Genomic DNA, 17896 nt, shown 5'->3' on the forward strand with positions numbered 1-17896 from the left:
CCCTAGTACAGCTTGTCAAACATTATATCGCTGTTAATGTCACTATATCTTAGAACTTAGTGGCTTAGTGGTTAGCACTGTCGCCTTGGACCTCTAGGGTTGGTGTTTGATTCCCTTCTCGGGTTTGTGTGCACAGAGTTTGCATGTTGCATGTTGGTTGGTTTTCACCCACAGTCCAAAGACATGGAGATTAGCTTAACTGGCGTTCCCAAAATTGCCTGTAGTGAGGGGGCCCTGTGATGGATTGGCACCCTGTCCAGGTAACCCCACCTCATGCCCTAAGTCCCATGTGAAAGGCTCCAGACCCCTGCAACCTGTACACAGTATAAGCGATATAGATGATGAATGAATATCCATAAAAAAAATTTTTTTTACTGTATTTTTATCCAAGTAATGGTGTCACATAGACTTTTGGTCCCACGGTGCCCCCTGGCGGTCATTACAGCGTAGTACCAGTAGTGCTTTAGGTGGTGTTGGCAGAGATGAACTACAAATATGGGAGATAATGCAAAAGCGAGCTAAATCAAAATACTTTTAGGTATTCCATCAAATTTAATAAAATATCACTTATTATGATGAGCTCAAATATTTCAGAGGAAATTTATGTTTTTCCCATTAATATTAAAAACACAAAAACTTTCAAGTGTTGCAAGTTGCTCCTTTCTTTTAACTTTTCTGAAAACATTTTTTAGAATTTACCAGTTCTGATTTGCTGCTAAAACACCTATATATTTTCTCTAAAAAAAGAAATCTCCACAAATATATTTATAAAATACTATCTAATGATAAATAGAGTACTATAAATAAATAGACTTTTTTATTTACATTTTCTGATTGATATACGGTACGTGTACTACGATTGGCCAATCCTGACCCAAAAGTCTAAACTTAACCTTGTATGATTGGCTGATGTGTCAGATGATCGACATTCCGTCTGCTTGTCCCGCCCATTACTTTTCAATATGCTGTTTAAAAAATAGTGCAGTAAATACGGTAAACAGGGCTTCTACTGTTGGACTGCATTACCGGTACGATGTAGTATAAGCGCACGTGTATTCAACACAGAGGGCATTTAACACTCAAGAGGCTCAGAAATGAATGCCAGATATTATGTAGATACCGAGGGGTTTATTCGGTGAAGCAGGAGGTGTAAGTTTGTTACAGGTCCTAGCTTAAGATAAGAACAATAAGTAACCATTTCAAAGTCGACTTTTAATCTAAGATAAGGGATTTCTTTCAGTTCTTTTCCTCGGGCTTTGTTTTTAACTTTTTTTTTCGAGAGAGAGAGGATGAAAACAGATGACCTGATGAAGAAAACTGCTCTTACACACATGCTGTTTTGCGGTAAGGTTAACACTTTTTTTTAACAGTAATTATCATTTAAATTTATTTTAAGTTCTTTTCGTCAGCCTTTGAATTGTGAAAGAAGCAACTGCTAACTGGTTTAGCGAGAGTGAAAGGAGAATTGACTGGACGAATCCCAAACGGGATACACTCTTCCTGTTCACGTGCACTCTGTAGGGTGTGTTCTATAGGAGTTTCGCTCACTACATAGTGCCCTTGATGTCCGTTTAAGATTCCGAACGCACAGTTTAGGCGTTTGTTACTTTGTTGCTTTTGACGCGTCTGATCTCAGAAAGTTCTTTAAGATGATCTGGGTCTTTGCTCAGCTCGTGCACAGGCTCAGTTCCGCTTTATTTCAGCGTTACTTTGTTGAATCTGTTGTGCAATCCTTGTTTTCCTCTCGGCTATGACGGGTGCAGTCCCAGCACAAACGCTGCATCAGTGCTAATGCTCTCACTCAAACCCAGGTCTTCCCACATTTTAATATCAGTCGCAACAACAACAAAAAAAAGTGGAAACCGCTTCGATTACACTTTATGGCAAAAGCAGCCATGTTGATCTGACGTCACTTGCTGCAGTTTTTCCATTTCGGGTTTCTGAGGTCAAATCCAGCGTTACCTGTTTTTTTAGTATTATTTATTATTTATTTTTAGAAAGCCTCTAGTTGAATGCAAGCATTATTTCTTGGCCCTTAAGGAATCCAGGCTCTCAGTGTGCAGGGATCAGTTCAGGAATAACACTTATAGGTACACTATATGGAGAAAAGTATTTGGTTAATTATTGAATTGAGAATTCAGGTGTTTCAATCAGGCCCCTTGTCTCTAGTGAAAGGTAAACGTAACGCTTCACCATACCAAGACATCTTGGACGATTATATGCTTCTCCAACTTTGTGGTGACAGTTTGTGGAAAGCCAGCAGCACTGCGCCCAGTGCACAAAGCAAGGGTAATAAAGACATGGTTGATGATGAGTTCGGTGTGGGACGCCACTTCTCTGCTCCTTGCACTGGCTTCCTGTAGCTGCCCCCATCAAATTTCCAAACGCTGACACTCGCCTACAAAGCTGAAAACGGCTCAGCACCTACTTGCATTTTAGCTCTAATCACACCACGCACCACACCACGTTACCTTTGATTCTCCAGCAATCCTAGACTGGTCCCACAATCTCTAGACTGTTTTCTGTTCTGGCACCTTGGTGGTGGAATGTCCATACAGCCGAGTCACTGGCAATCTGTTTCTTATCCCCCCCCCCTCTCTCTCTCTCTCTCAAAAAAAAAAAAAAAAAAAAATATATATATATATATATATAAACTTCCTAACAGCTTTTGACAGATGATACTTGGTTAGCGACCCAGTAACCAGTGTAAGGAGCTATCCAAGGATGAAATCTTTAAAGCTACTCTGGATAGAAGCGTCTGCCAAATGCCTAAATGTAAATGTGTGGAAGAACTTGCCTGTCAGAGCCCTGACCTCAACCCTTATTGAGCTCCTTTGAGGTGAATTGGAACGAAGATCCCTGTCATCATAAATGCTCTACAGACTGAATGGACACAAATTCCCACAGGAACGGGCCAAAATCTTGTGGACAGCATTCCAAGAAGAGTGGAAGCTCTATATTAAAGTATTTGTATTTTGATACAATAATGTTATTGCAGGTTTCTTCAAAAAATACTTTTGTCCATGTATTATAGATAGCAGACACTTAGTTCTGCTGCATCCTAATCTGTAATAGTCATTTTCAATGTTATTGGTTTGCTTCATTTTCTACAGACTACGTCTCGTTATACTAAAGATGGGCACAGGAGAGAAGAGGTGGCCGAGCCCAGGTGGCTGAGCTGGCACTGAGCTCAGGAAGAATGCAGTTGTCTCCTGTTGGCACGAACAGACGTTGCTTCTTGGCCTCCTCGGCACTCTGCGCCATCGTGCTGCTCCTGATCCCGGCTCTCCAAACGACGCAGCGGCCGGGCGAGCTGCCCCGACCTTTTCCCCATACCAGGCCTGCCAGAGGAGAAAACACTACAGTGTACAAAGGTGCCAGTAACTCTAAGCACAGCAGAGTATCTGGGATAACATTTCCTAGGGACAAATCCCAGAGACACTCGATAGATGCTGACTATCGGGTCAGTTCACGGTCTAAGGAGCCGCTGGGACTGAAAGACATTTTTATCGCAGTCAAAACCACCAGAAAGTATCACAAATCACGGCTGGAGCTGCTTTTTCAGACCTGGGTGTCGAAAGCCAGAGAGCAGGTAGGATATAGACTCAGTTTAAACATGGTAGGATTGGACTGCAAAACCTAGAAGTGAGCAGTCTGCAGTGGGTGACATTCCATTTCCATGAGCTGCGAGTAGGAATGGAGTTTATTTGGTTTCTAGATTCTTCTTCTTCTTTTCTATTTTTTTGATCCATGCATGCCTTTCCTGATTTCCACTCCTGAGCTAAACACTAAGCTTTCTCCACAACTACTGATGTTCATTTGAATTAATAAAATGATTCAACGTTGGCCGGGACTGAGGCTGGAGCAGGATGAATACGGCACTTTTAAAGGTGCCGAGGGGGGGAGGACAGGCAGCTGTTGTTTGGTAGCTGAAAAAGTTGGGAGGGAGGGTTGGGGGTGAAAGGCCAGTGTGTTTGCTTTTGTGCAACATGTATCGTGTGCTACGACACCAGCTGGGGCACTTTTTATCCTGAGCAGGGTTTGTCAGTAGAATTGACTGTAGGTTTTTATTACTTAAGAGAACCAAATGATTGAACTGACGAATCAAACGTATCAGTTAGTCCCTAATTAGCGAACTGGTATAGCAAAGACTGTTATAAATGCCTACCTTGCCTGCAAACATTTGTATAAGTGGTCAGTGTTGAACATCTGCACAATCCAGAGAGAACTGTTTCAGAGAGAATCGGCTGTTTTTGAGAGAATCAGCCTCCTAACATCCAATTCAATTACATCAGCTTGACAAATACAAAGGAGCCTTTCATTGTTTTTTTTTGTTTTTGTTTTTTCCAGCTTGGAATGTCTGTTGGTTCATTTCGCTGTATAAAGTCCTTTTAACAATTATATCTATAATCAAAAACGTATTTCGTGTTTCATCTGAAGCAGATCTAGATGTGAGAAGAATACTGGCTCTCATAATGGTATTAATTTCCTGTAAAGTCTAAATCAAGTGCATGTCAAAGTGGCAGGAGGAGGCACTCTGAAAGAGGCTTTTGTTCAGATGTTGTTGTTTTTTTTTTGCCCCACAAAGAGTAATAAAATTGCCAAATGTGTGCAGACCTGACACTTATTTGTGAAAGAAAAGTGTTCAGGATTAAGGATACGTTGAACGTACTAGCTCGGACATTCCAATCCTGCCACAAAAGTTTCCATAATTCACTGCATGATGAGATCTCAGTGCTACACCACAGCAGCTCTGATCAAAGTTGCAGCAGCTAGATAAACTCCTGGTTTATATTAATGCGCTCAACAGAATACATTATTTAGGGACTCGGATGGCGGCGCCATCCACATAAGCAGATTAAAACCATTTGTAATTGTTTATCAGCACTTTGCAACAGTGAGAGGTGTAAAATTGTAACGTTGCGATTTCTCTGCTTCACATTGTGCCGCTTCTCATCACAGAGCTTTATTGGAGTGAGAGAACAATGTGAAAATGTTTAGTCCATCATTTATTAATAATAACAAGCCATTAAAAAAAATTGTGAGGTGAGCTGTGGTTGTTTAGCAACATAACAAGCAAAGTGAACAGAACAAATGCATAATAGTTATGTTGGTTTAAATTTGGTGCTTTCAAACATAAGACTTAGTGATGCGCACAGCGTCTACACCGCTTTATTCTGTATACAGGGTCAGGGGGGCCTGAAGGCCATCCCAGGATACTAGGGGTATGAGGCGGGGTAAACGCTGGACAGGTTGCCAATATATTGCGCACACTCTTACACTATGGACAATTTGTGACTGTGGGAGGAAACCCACTAAGTACAGGGAATACTTGCAAACTCCATGCACACACAGGCTGAAACCGAACCCGGACACTGGAGGTGCAAGTCGACAGTGCTAACCACTAAGCCACCATGCTGACTTCCATTTTCAAGAAAATAATCATTTTTTGAGATTGGAACACACAAACATATGTGCTTCACATTCCACACACTCTCTATATGATTAATCTCAATCATGTAGCTTTTACAGTACCAGACACAAGTTTGGATTTATTTTCTACATTCTAGAACCGTACTGGAAGTTCATTTCGATTTACCAGTCTCAGAAATCACCAATTAACAGCACCTCAGACTAGAGCCATTGGGAAGGCTTTACAGACCATAAGTAGCGGACATCAATCTTAATCCTAATATCAACTGTTCAGAGGAGATTATTGCACATTTTGGAATGAAATAAAGATCACTAAAGAGCATGGAATATGGAACAACAATATGGAAGTTGTGTATCACTAATTTCTAATCTGAGCGATTTCTTGCTCACTCAGTAAGAAATTTTGGAGAATCTTATTTTAGTCGGTGTACAACCAGGACATGGCCCACATATCAGGAGTGACTGTTGCATCTTAACACTTGTGCTGATCTACAATTTCTGATGATTTTCTGATGAATTACTATGGTGTCTTTCTCAAAAATGAAGTGATGCAGTAATACCAGCTGATCATGTTGAGATTTTTCAGTGACTGGTTTGAGCTGGCTGAATGCCATGGTTTGAATACCCAAGGCTTCCACAGCACTGAAATGTTAGAAGTGCCGTGGAAATGCTAGACAAGAACGTCTCGTCGCTCCGACACAGGATCTGAAATGTATTAAACACTATTGCCCTCTCTCTCTCTCTCTCTCTTTCTCTCAGACATTTATCTTCACTGATGGTGAGGATAAGGAGCTGAAGCAGAAAGCAGGTAACATATTAACCACACAGGGCTCTTTTTAAAAAAAATTTAAAATAATTGATAGCTAACTAAGAATTTAAGGCTCCAGTTTGGTTAGCGTGGAAATGTCATATAAAAGCTTCATAATACTGTGTGGTTTCTTCCTGTAAGGAGGCAACATCATCAACACCAACTGCTCAGCTGCTCACACGCGACAGGCGCTGTGCTGCAAGATGTCCGTGGAGTACGACAAGTTCATCGAGTCACAGAAAAAGTTGCGTCTGGTTATCTCTGTGCGGTATCTTGTTTTTATGTATAAATGAGAATAAGGTTAAGATGTATGGAGATGTGATTACCATCATAACATTTTGGATGTATGGAGTGTTCTATATTACAATGTGTAATTGTTAACAACATAATAGCAGTAATGTTGTCTTTATCCTCCTCCCTTTTCTCAATAGGTGGTTCTGTCATGTGGATGACGATAATTATGTCATCCTGCCGAGTTTGCTGAAGTTGCTGTCGTACTACTCCCACACACAGGATGTGTACCTGGGCCGGCCCAGTCTCGATCATCCTATAGAGGCTCCTGAGAGGGTCAGGAGTGATGGATCGGTGAGTAATTCCAACCCATGAAAGCGATGTGTAAGACTGTCAAACTTTTAAGAATGTCACTGATAAATGATTGAAATTGGAGCCATTATGGTCAGCGTCTTTTAACCATGTGTATAAATTTTTTTTCCAGACATCTGTCAATTTCTGGTTCGCTACTGGAGGTGCTGGTTTCTGTATCAGTCGAGGGCTGGCACTCAAGATGAGTCCGTGGGCAAGGTATTCAACAGTATAGTGTTCAACATTTCCTCCATGTTTATGCATGTACACCATCAGTCAAAAGTTTGGACAAATCTTTTAATTCCATGGCCTTTGCTTATCTTTATTTCTTTCTAAACTGTAAAACGATGCAGCAGAAGGTTAGTTTTGGTCTTGCTTTCCTCGGAAGGTCTTCATTGACCAGTTTCATCAGGGTGCTTCATGGGTTTTGCAAATGCACTTGACAATACTGTTCTTGCAAGAACTGTTCCAGAACAGCTGAACTTGAATAACAGTAACAAGTGACAAATTACTTAATTACCTAATGACATATTTCATGATTTTGGAAAAAAAAATTCAATAGTATTTTACAATGTGTTTTGGAAAAATAATTAGTAAACTTTTTACTGGTACTGTATATCCTCACATTTCACTTTATTGGGAACACCTGTGGACTTACCCTTTAATTTTTGGTGGTAAGTTTTAGGCAAACATGTGGCAGTGCAGTGAATAAAAATCTTTATCAAATCATAAAATCGTGTGAGATTGCACAGCATGTCCAAACTTCAGGTGGTTAAGTTCCAACAGCTGTAGACCATATCAGGTTCCACTCCCGTCAGCCAAAAACAGGAATCTCAGTCTACAGCAGGCAGAGGCTCACCCAAACTTTTTCTAACCTTAAGCTGTAAATCTTAAGTATCCTATGTATATGAGCAGGCATTCCTATTTATGTGACTGATGAGCCTGGAAGTATTAGCATTATTGATGATGTTTCATTGTTGCAGTCTGGGGAACTTCATCACTACAGCAGAGAAGATCCGTCTCCCAGATGACTGCACGATTGGTTACATAATCGAGGCGCTGCTGGAGGTTCCTCTGATACACAGCAACCTCTTCCACTCACATCTGGAGAACCTGCAGAGAATGCGTTCAGTGGACGTCCTTCAACAGGTCCTACTCGCACATTATTCTCACATTGGCTTGACTTTACAGATGTAATTATGGACAGGGAGAGGATGGGAGCTGATTACCAGATCAGTACAGTACAGATGCTAATACTTAATACAAAGCATCCCAGAACAGAAACTTTACAATGATTTGACTAAACAGGGTCAGAATGACGCAGCAGAATGCACATTAGTAGGTAATGATTATGTAATGATGACGCTTAGAGTTCTCTTAACTTTGCATTAATATTTTACATATTGACCTACCACTATAAAATGGGTAAGATAAGCTCCTTATTGGGTTGTAAAAGCACTGTGCAGTAACCGGAACAGTCTCTTTATCAACATCTCTTTTAATAAACATAATTGATCTTTCATAATCCTGCAGCACTTGCTATAAAAGCAGAGTAATCTTTCATTACATCTTTTCTCACTGCATTCGTTTGTTCAACGCTGTAGGTCACCCTCAGCTACGGTGGTTTTGAGAACCGGAGGAATGTAGTACCTATTGCTGGGGTGTTCTCCTTAGCTGAAGACCCTTCACGGTAACATTGTACAAGTTTGTTACTAGTAATTACTTTCAATAACAGAATCTGGAACATAAGTGTGTTACAATAAAAACAATGCTGATATTAGTGTGATTTATTTTGCAGTATGCTACTTTGACTTCTTTATGCCTTATGGATTTTTCCCCCCCTTCTATAGGTTTAAGACCGTTCATTGCTTGCTTTATCCTGAAACTGAATGGTGTCTTCGCAACAGCCGTCACTGACTGCATTCTTCTGGAGGCAAAGCATATTTGCATTGTATTTACGAAGCATGGAGACATAATTTCACAACTCTCAAGGCTTCTCTTGTGCATTAATGCAACTGACTAGCAGGCTGTAGACCATCTCATTTTAGCACATCCTGCAGCCTATAAATATCTTTTTTTTTTTTTTTTTTTTTTTTTTTTTTTAAACTTATCTCAGATAATTTCCATTTTTGTGGATCTGGTTTTATTCACTTTTATTTAAAGCCTTGTCAGCTCAAGGCTTTAAAATGCTGAACTGAGCTATACTAGTAAGCATACCATGCAAAGTGTAAATATCAGTTTAATCTGTATGAGGCGTCAGGTTGCACCTCCAGACAGACTTCCAGACAAAAATAGGAGCAGTTTTGAAGAGGTACATTTGAGTAACATTTCATGGTGGCAATTCAGACCAAGAGCTCGAAGAAGCCTGGAATTTAAGGCCAAGGATATCTTAAGTAGATTTTAGTAAGTAGTGTGTTCACAAATTAATGAAGGCTCTTTTTTACAAGGTTAAGTCAGAGTATGGATTTATATGCATCACCTGAAAACTGTAAGCAAAATGAACTTTTTTAAAAATTTTTTTTTACAAATAATCCCAGCCCTACTGTGCATTATACACAAATCAGTCCTAATATTAAAACCAGCTAACCGAAATTTATCCAGATCTCAGCCGAATATCTCCCTTTTCTTGAAGACCAAAGTCAAGCCAGGGCTCAGACAAACAGATACCTTTTGTTTCTTTTGGTTGGCCCATGGTTGTCACCAGTTTACCGGAGTATAGTTGGTGACTAAGATTGTTCACCTTGCCGTGGTGTTACATTTTGGCTGATCAGTGTAATTATGGTTGAAGACAAGATGCCGCAACAGTAATGCATTAAAAAACTTTTTTTCTATAATTTTTTATTTAAATCAAACTATGATGCATCTGCTCAGTGATGCACAAACATGCCTTTTCACTGCAGGTCAGTGATTCATGAGAACTTGCCAAAAAAAAAAAAGACTAAAGTATTACTTTAGTAGTTAGCAATGACAAAAATGTTGAAATGTGAATTGAAGAGTTTTGAGCAATGCCATGCTGCTACCAAATAATGTTGCTGTTGTTTGACTCTTATCCTGTACTTCTTTTCCCATGCAAATAAACCATGTTGTTGGTTATTTAAGTGTCATTTTATTGCAGTGGACATTTTGTCTTGTATTTAGTATTGACTGCATTAGTAGAGTGGAAATATTTTTGCCTTTAGAATAAAGAAGGCCAGGTTTGATTCCACTGACACAAATCAGTGCACTCTCGATGCCATTTCCAATAAGGGTAAAAAATTGGGAGCATTACAACGTGGAGGGCCTGTGCCAAAACCTATGCCAAATTAAATATGCAGGCATGGTGCTCGACTGTAAATATCCCTAATGGGAGCAACTGGAAGAATTACATTAGTAGTGTATTATATATCTGTGCTGGCGGTATGGTGGCTTAATTGTTAGCACTTTAGCTTTGCACCTCCAGGTTCTGGATTCGATCAGGATTAGTTATCATTGGCTTCCATGATCCCTAGTTAGACTACAAAGGTTCCTAGATGGATGGATATATCTATAATATGAAAAATACATAATTATGTAATATTAATTACATACAGTTACTAAGAAGTAAGTGTGCATGTAAACTTTTTGAGGGTCTACATACACACTTTAAAAGGAAAAACTCTACACCCGCTTATTTGTGCGTCTATCTAATCGGACAATATTGTAGCAGCAGTACAATGCATGAAAAACGTGTTTTTTTTTTAAGTCAACTGTTTTATTATAAACAATTTGGCACTTCTAACTGTAGCGACATTTTCAATATATTGTGACATTGGCAGTTGGAAGTGTGTGGTATATATTAGGCGCACGTGAACCTTTTTTTCCCCTTGAAGTCGAGGTGTTGAAAGCAGAAAAAATGGGTAAGCGTAAGGATTTGATGACTTCGACAAGGGCCAAATTGTGATGGCTAGACGGGTGAGTCAGAGCAACTCCAAAACTGCAGCTTTTGGGGGATGTTTCTGGTCTGCAGTGGTCAGGACATACCAAAGGTGAACGAAGGAAGGAAATCTGGTGAACTGGCGGCAGGGTCATGGGTGGCCAAGGCTCACTGATGCACATGGGGAGTGAAGTCTGGCCCGCGTAGTCTGATCTAATAGAAGCACTAGTGTAGATCAAATTGATAAAAAGTGACCTTCTCAATAATAGGTACAGTAGGTGGTCATATTGTTATGATTGATTTTTTAATAATCCTTAAACCAAACTGCTTGGTACCAACAACCATGCTAGTCTTATGACAGAGTGTGTTATATTTTATGTTATACTTTGACCCATGAACCTTCCCCTGCACACTGGCTTCCTCCCCCTGTATACACCCTGCTCTCCACTCCTCACTCCACAGCTCTCACTGCCAGAGGGAAGGTACTGTATACAAACCCCGTCCTTTTATACGTGGTTAATGCTTTAAAACATCCAAAAGCAGCGTAAACTGCAATTCTCTTACACTTTGTATACTGCAGTGTGTGCTTCCGTGACTAAGAAAGACGAAGAGTGAAGGGTTTCTCGGCGTCCATTTCCACTTTGAACTCGTAGTCATGGAGATCACGTTCACTGGCAAGCGCGCGCTCGTGACAGGAGCCGGAAAAGGTACTTCGTTTATTTATTTATTTATTTTAGGGTGCATGGACATATGTTGTCTTATTTACTTTAATGCACAATAAACTTATTTATCTGTCTGCAATGCACCGTAACTTTTCCAGGTATCGGGAGAGCCACAGCTCTGGCTTTAGCGCGCGGGGGAGCGGAAGTGACGGCGGTCACGCGCACGCAGGCTGACTTGGATACGCTCGTGCACGAGGTAAAAGGAAGCTGCTAGTCAAGATTAGCAAAGATTAGTCTTTATCTTCTCCTCACAGTTACACCTACTGCAGTCCTTCATATCATGTCACCCCCAAGGAAAAAGATTAATAGATAAATTATAAAAAATCTTATATAAAGCGCGTTTTATCCTATTTTTTCCATGTCCCTATTTCTCCCTGTTTACTTGTTGTTGTTGTTTTTTTTTTCATTTTGTCTTTTGCTTTCTTTTTTTTCTATTTGTCCATATTTTTGTCTATCTCGTAATCTCTCTCTCTCTCTCTGTTTTTTGTCTGCGTCCATTTTCTGTCATTCTTTCTTTAGTTTTCTGTCTTTGACTTTTTCAAGTATTATTTTGGTCAGGTACAGTAATCAGTCTATCTATTTATCTATCTATCTGTCTATTACATTTTTCATTTTTCCTTGATTTTTTTTTTCTCTTTCCTTCATTCTACTCCCCCCCCCTGCCTAATTCATACTTTCTTTCTCTCTGCCACTCATTTTTGTTTTGTCTTGTCCTTTTCCTGTCATTCTTCCTTTGTTTTTCTCTTTTTTAGATATCGATCTATTCTTGTCATTTTTCCTGTTTTCCTTTTTTCCTCTTTTCTTCTGTTTTTGCTGTCGGTTTGTCTCTTTCTCGCTGTTATTCTTTTTTGTCTGTCTCGCAGGCTGTTTTCTTGGTCATTTTTAATCTGTCTAATTCCTTTTTATTACTCATTCTTTCTTTGGTTTTCTGTCTTTCTGTCTTTTTTTCAGGTATTATTTCCGTCCATCTTGCTGTCTTCTTGCTCTTATTTATTTATTTTTCTTGCTTTCTGGCTGTTTCTCATTCTTTTTTTCCTTTTGTCTTTCTCTTTTTTTGCCAGTCCTTCTGTATGTCTGTTCTTTGATTCTGTCTTTCTTTCTTACTTTCTTGTTTTTTTCTGTCTCATTATTTTTTTTGTCTCTCACATTTACTGTCTATTGTCTTTCCCTTTTGTCTATCTATCTATCTATCTATCTATCTATCTATCTATCTATCTATCTATCTATCTCACAACACTGAATAATAATATTTTTATAAACTAATTATTTTTGTGTAGGAAATCATTAGTAGTTAAACATGTTTTTAGATTATAGTTCCACCAAGATAGTGAAAGATCTATGAGTCAGACTTACATCTCTATTCAGACTGACTTAAAGAGTTTATCAAGACATTAATATGTCCTCTTGACTTTTTATTCTCAAACATCACTTTTGTAATTCCTATTAAACCTAAAATTGTAGGGTTGCAATATTTTTCTCATCATCCATAGAAGTTATTTTTTATCTTCAGTGTCCTTCTATTAAACCTGTGTGTGTGGACTTGGCGGATTGGGATGCCACAGAGCGTGCGCTGAAGGACATGGGGCCTGTTGACCTTCTGGTGAGCAACGCTGGGTGCGCCATGCTGCAACCATTCCTGGAGATCACAGAGGATAGCTTTGATATGTAAAGACATTTTCACTTCCTTACTTTTACTTAAATATATCATTCTAAAATTGCACATGCTTTAACTGTAACTGTAAACAGGTCTTTCAATGTCAACGTGAAAGCAGCTCTTCATGTTGCACAAGTAAGGAGAGGGGAAAAACAACAAAATATAACCGGTTCTCGCACATTAAATTCCATATGTTGGCTTTAAATGGTGATTTTTAAATGTAGATTGTAGCCAGGGGCATGAAAGCCAGAGGAAGTGGCGGCTCCATCGTGAACATCTCCAGCCAAGCTTCTCACCGTGCCTTTAAAGACCACGCCGTGTACTGTGAGTAGAAAGGAGCTCTTTACTGATAGGTCCTTCAGTTTAAATGCTCATCGTATTCACCTTTTTCACAGACTAAGCATAGAATTTAAGTATGTTTCGTTAAATTAGAACTATAATAGTCATTGGAATATTTAATAATTAAAGGTGGGTTTGGGATTTGGGGTGATGTCGGTGTCCCACTTATGTAAAATAAAGGGGGATCACCCCCCCCCCCCCAGAAAAAAACATCCCATGCAACAACCTAATAATGAAAGGTAATATAAGGTGATGTACAGATTTAAATTCCTTGCTCAAGTTAAAGTATAAAAATACAATACAAAAAAAAACCTGATGTCTCTCTTAAATCACACACACGTATTCGTTATGATTGAGCTTGAGATTTTTACACAAGTCTGATCTGGTGGAGAACACAAATGTTATTTGCTATAGAATAAAAGGACTTTGTATCTAATATCACTGCATATCCTTGTTACAGTGATAATAGATACACAATAAATAGATAAAATTGTTTATTGAACAGAGTTATGGTTGGACTTAATCATAATATTATGATTATTTATAGCTCTACTTATTAGCCAATTATTTTATGGGTAATTAGGTACTACATTGATGTGTGTAATAAACCACTAACTTAGCATATTTAACGCTCAGTACATTTTAATGATTTTTAAGGGAACATTTCATTTCTATTTAGTAAGGGTAATTTGGTTAATTTAGGATAATGAGTAATAAGGCCAACTGTAGCCAACCCTGCTGCTGTAATGAGACCAAAAGCGGGTCCAGAAACACAGGTCCAGAAACAAAGCAAAAAAAATTAACCAAAAAATAAAAATAAAAATATGGCATGCTTGGGAAAACAAAAAAAAAGTTATGATTTTTAAAAATGTTATAAAAAAAAAAGCCTGTTAGGAATCTACAAAAAACGGCAACCAAAGCCACAACTACATAACGAAAATCACGACAGCAAAACCAGAACCTGTACAACAAAAAGCAAAACACAACAGCGACACCAAAAACATTACATTAGTTCAGAAACACAACTGCAAAACCAAGAACACAACCACCAAAACCCCAAACATGACAGTCAGTTCTGTGGATCTTCATATAAGCAGGAAATATAAGCTTAAATTTAAATAAATTGCTTCAACCTGCTTATTTTTGTCACAGAGATCAACATAGTGCTTTTTCTCCTATATCTTTTCAACTTTGCTCATCTTTAATATTATATAATATGCAAATACTTACACCCCACCCCCTCTCCGTCACAAAGAAAGCATAATCCAACAGCAACATAAGACCCGTCCTTGCCATGTTGAGTTTGTTTTGCTCCTGTCACATCCTTCTGTGTAGTTTTGAGCTTAGAAAACTATTTTAATATATCTCACAATGATATTTACTCACTGTTAATGAAGGTGCTACCAAAGGCGCTCTTGACATGCTGACCAAAGTGATGGCTCTGGAGCTGGCTCCATACCAGGTGAATTGTGGTCACCTCATTAATACATACACAGAGGAACTTGAACAGTAAACTTAACTAAATAAGTTGAGTATTTCCAAATATAATATTACAGAATAAAGAGGATCACCCAGTATTTATTCATGAATTTATTACTATAAATGCATGATATAATAAATAATGAAATGAATAATAAAAATTTACTAAAAACCAGTATTTATTAATTCCTTTAATTATCATTGAAAAAAAGTACATTGTGATCAGCAATTACTCCGTATGTCTTATATGGCCTTAAGGGTCCTTGTTCAGTCCTGGTCCATCAAGGCTAATTGTACTAGCTGCCCTTGTGATAACAGAATTTTAAAAAATTATTAAAAAGCTGCTTGATCTCCAATACCATTTAGAAAGTCTTATGTGATCCCAATTAAGCCAGTGTCATTTATGTAGATGAACAGTCCTCATACTGCAAGAGCCAGCCTAGTGATGTCCTGATTGTTATTATAAAATCATATCTCTTTCTCACAGTACACTGGGCATTCCACAGACATAATATACATTTTCTGATCAGATATTTTTTTTTGCCTTAAATTTGGATATAAATGTAATTTTTAATATGTGTCATTTATATTTTTTTTATGTTCAAATTTGTGCAGATCAGAGTAAACTCTGTAAACCCAACTGTAGTGATGACGGACATGGCAAAAATAGGATGGAGTGACCCTGTGAAGGCCAACGCCATGATATCACGCATCCCAATGGGCAAATTTGCTGGTGGGTTATTGTGAGATGTTTTAAGAGGGAATTTATGTACACAGCTGTATAACAAAATAATTAAAGTCCATTAGTTTAGTACAGTGTTTTGAAAAAGTATTTGCCCCTTCTTGATTATTATTCTTTTTTTTCTTTTTTTCAGATTTTTCCCACTTAAATGATTCAGGTCATAAAAAAACTAATTTTGATATTACACAAAGATAACCAGAGTAAATAAAAAAAAAATTTTGAAATTATGATTTCATTTATTAAGTCAAAAAGCTGTCCAAACCTATCCGGCCCTTACTGTTTATGCCACCCGTGCCAAGCTTTAGTTATAAGTGCCAATAAGTCTTTCACATCACTGTAGAGAAATTTTGGCCAACTTTTCTTTTCAGAATTGTTTTAATTCAGCCACATTGGAGGGTTTCGAGTATGAATGGCCTGTTTAAGATCATGCCTCAGCATCTCAATTGGATTTTATTCCAAATTTCACTTAGCTTTCCAAATATGTAACTAATCACAGCTAATTCATGCTTTAGCAAGGGTGCAATTACGTTTTTACATATGATATGGCCAGGCAGGACTGCTCGGACAGCTTTTTTTTTTTCCTTTAAAAACTGCATTTTGTATTTACTCAGATTATCCTTGTGTAATATAGAAATTTGTCAACATAGTGCACTATGTTTGATGATCTTAATTTATTGTGACAAATATAAAAATAAAAATCAGGAATCGACAAATACTTTTTCACAGCACTGTTTATAACATTGGCATGTCCTGTATTTTTACTTATATGGAATATGTATTAAAATAAGTTGAGTAGTGTTAGACTCAAAAAGTCATCTGGTCTTCACAGTACTACAGTACATCTGATAAAACTATCATCTACTGTTGTGTTTTTACAGAAGTGGAGGATGTGGTCAATGCCATACTCTTTCTGCTCTGTGACAAGAGCGCCATGACTAATGGAGCGTTCCTGCCAATAGATGGAGGCTTCCTGGCCTGCTAGGTTGGTGTCAACTCTCAGGATTGACACAGCGCGAAGGAATAATATTAAGTGCAAAAGACCTGTATATGAATGCCTAACAGTGCATGTGTACTCAAGTAACTGGTATTGTAAGCTCTTGCAAGTCTTTTTGGCCCGTGATGATAAAGTTGGATCGATAACTCATTTTGTCTTACTAGAAAAATTTTATTTTGACTGTAATGTTGGCATATATATATCAAATAGATTGACTGAATTCAGTTCTTCTCGGGGGGATATTTTCTGGTAATGCATTATTACAATTCAAACTGAAGAGCAGGAGAAATAAGGTCAAACACATAGAGACCCATTTCAAAGTGTACTTTGTCTGTCTTTTGTATACTATAGTCCATAACCCTAGTCTTATTTTATTTAGGCTTTTATTTTCTTTGGCAAGATACCACCCTGTGTCAGGACAGATGTCTAAATATTATAAATCCAAGGAATATAATTTTATAGCTTCCATGTTGGGCGGCACGGTGGTGTAGTGGTTAGCACTGTCGCCTTGCACCTCAAGGGTGCAGGTTCGACTCCCGTCTCTGTGTGCATGGAGTGTGTGAATGAGTACTGGTGTGTGCCTTGTGATGGATTTACACCCTATCCAGGATGTACTCCTATCTCGCAACCGAAGTCTCCTGGCATAAACTCCAGGCTTTCTGTGACTCGGTACAGAATAAGCAATATACTGTAGAGGAAAAGACAGCAGGACTTAAGCAGACAGTCAAAAAGGAAATAATTTGCTGCCAGTTTATTGAGTCAAGTTATGTTTCAGGTGTAATCCAATAAAAATGATTAAAGTGAAACAGAATTAATATAAAGATACTGGATTAAAGTTTGCTTACATAAAAAAGCAGAGATACAGGAGACTGAAACTGAAATCTTCATTTTATTTTCATCATATATTGTTGTCTAAGGGACAACTATACCATTAATTAAAAGATCTCTTTTTAGATTTTATTTCCCAACGGGATGAAAAGAGCATAATATAAATATTATGGGATCAAATGAGTCATTTCAAAGAAAACACACCATGTCGTTGTCTTCCTGTCCTGCTGTGGACCAAGAGCCAAGACTGACACATTTTCCATCCTTCACTAGGCAGTTAGAATACTGATAAGCACATCGACCAAAAGGCATTTCCATGGAGCTATGGAATGTGCTTGGAATTTTGCTATTGTGACACTTGATTTGTGTGGAATTCCAACATCTGACCCTCACTTCAAATCACTGACCATGTGTGAATAGTAA

At 38.3% G+C, this 17896-nt stretch overlaps 2 protein-coding genes across 2 annotated transcripts; both read left to right on the forward strand.

Moving 5' to 3' along the window:
- Positions 1-1070: 1070 nt before the first annotated feature.
- Positions 1071-9916, forward strand: rfng (RFNG O-fucosylpeptide 3-beta-N-acetylglucosaminyltransferase). The gene is made up of 9 exons (XM_053512312.1): positions 1071-1344; positions 3114-3592; positions 6193-6241; positions 6383-6485; positions 6673-6826; positions 6957-7042; positions 7807-7972; positions 8428-8513; positions 8674-9916. The coding sequence occupies exons 2-9, from the start codon at positions 3200-3202 to the stop codon at positions 8738-8740; spliced, it is 1104 nt and encodes a 367-aa protein (XP_053368287.1). The 5' UTR covers positions 1071-1344; positions 3114-3199; the 3' UTR covers positions 8741-9916.
- A 1143-nt stretch (positions 9917-11059) lies between these two features.
- Positions 11060-16795, forward strand: dcxr (dicarbonyl/L-xylulose reductase). Its single transcript, XM_053511380.1, has 9 exons — positions 11060-11197; positions 11296-11422; positions 11536-11633; positions 12948-13102; positions 13184-13226; positions 13316-13415; positions 14828-14892; positions 15525-15642; positions 16530-16795. Exons 2-9 carry the CDS (start codon positions 11371-11373, stop codon positions 16631-16633), a joined length of 735 nt encoding a protein of 244 aa, XP_053367355.1. The 5' UTR covers positions 11060-11197; positions 11296-11370; the 3' UTR covers positions 16634-16795.
- Positions 16796-17896: the final 1101 nt, after the last annotated feature.

The sequence above is a fragment of the Clarias gariepinus genome, chromosome 14 (genome assembly GCF_024256425.1).
Source record: "Clarias gariepinus isolate MV-2021 ecotype Netherlands chromosome 14, CGAR_prim_01v2, whole genome shotgun sequence".
In the NCBI taxonomy this organism is placed as follows: Eukaryota; Metazoa; Chordata; class Actinopteri; order Siluriformes; family Clariidae; genus Clarias; species Clarias gariepinus.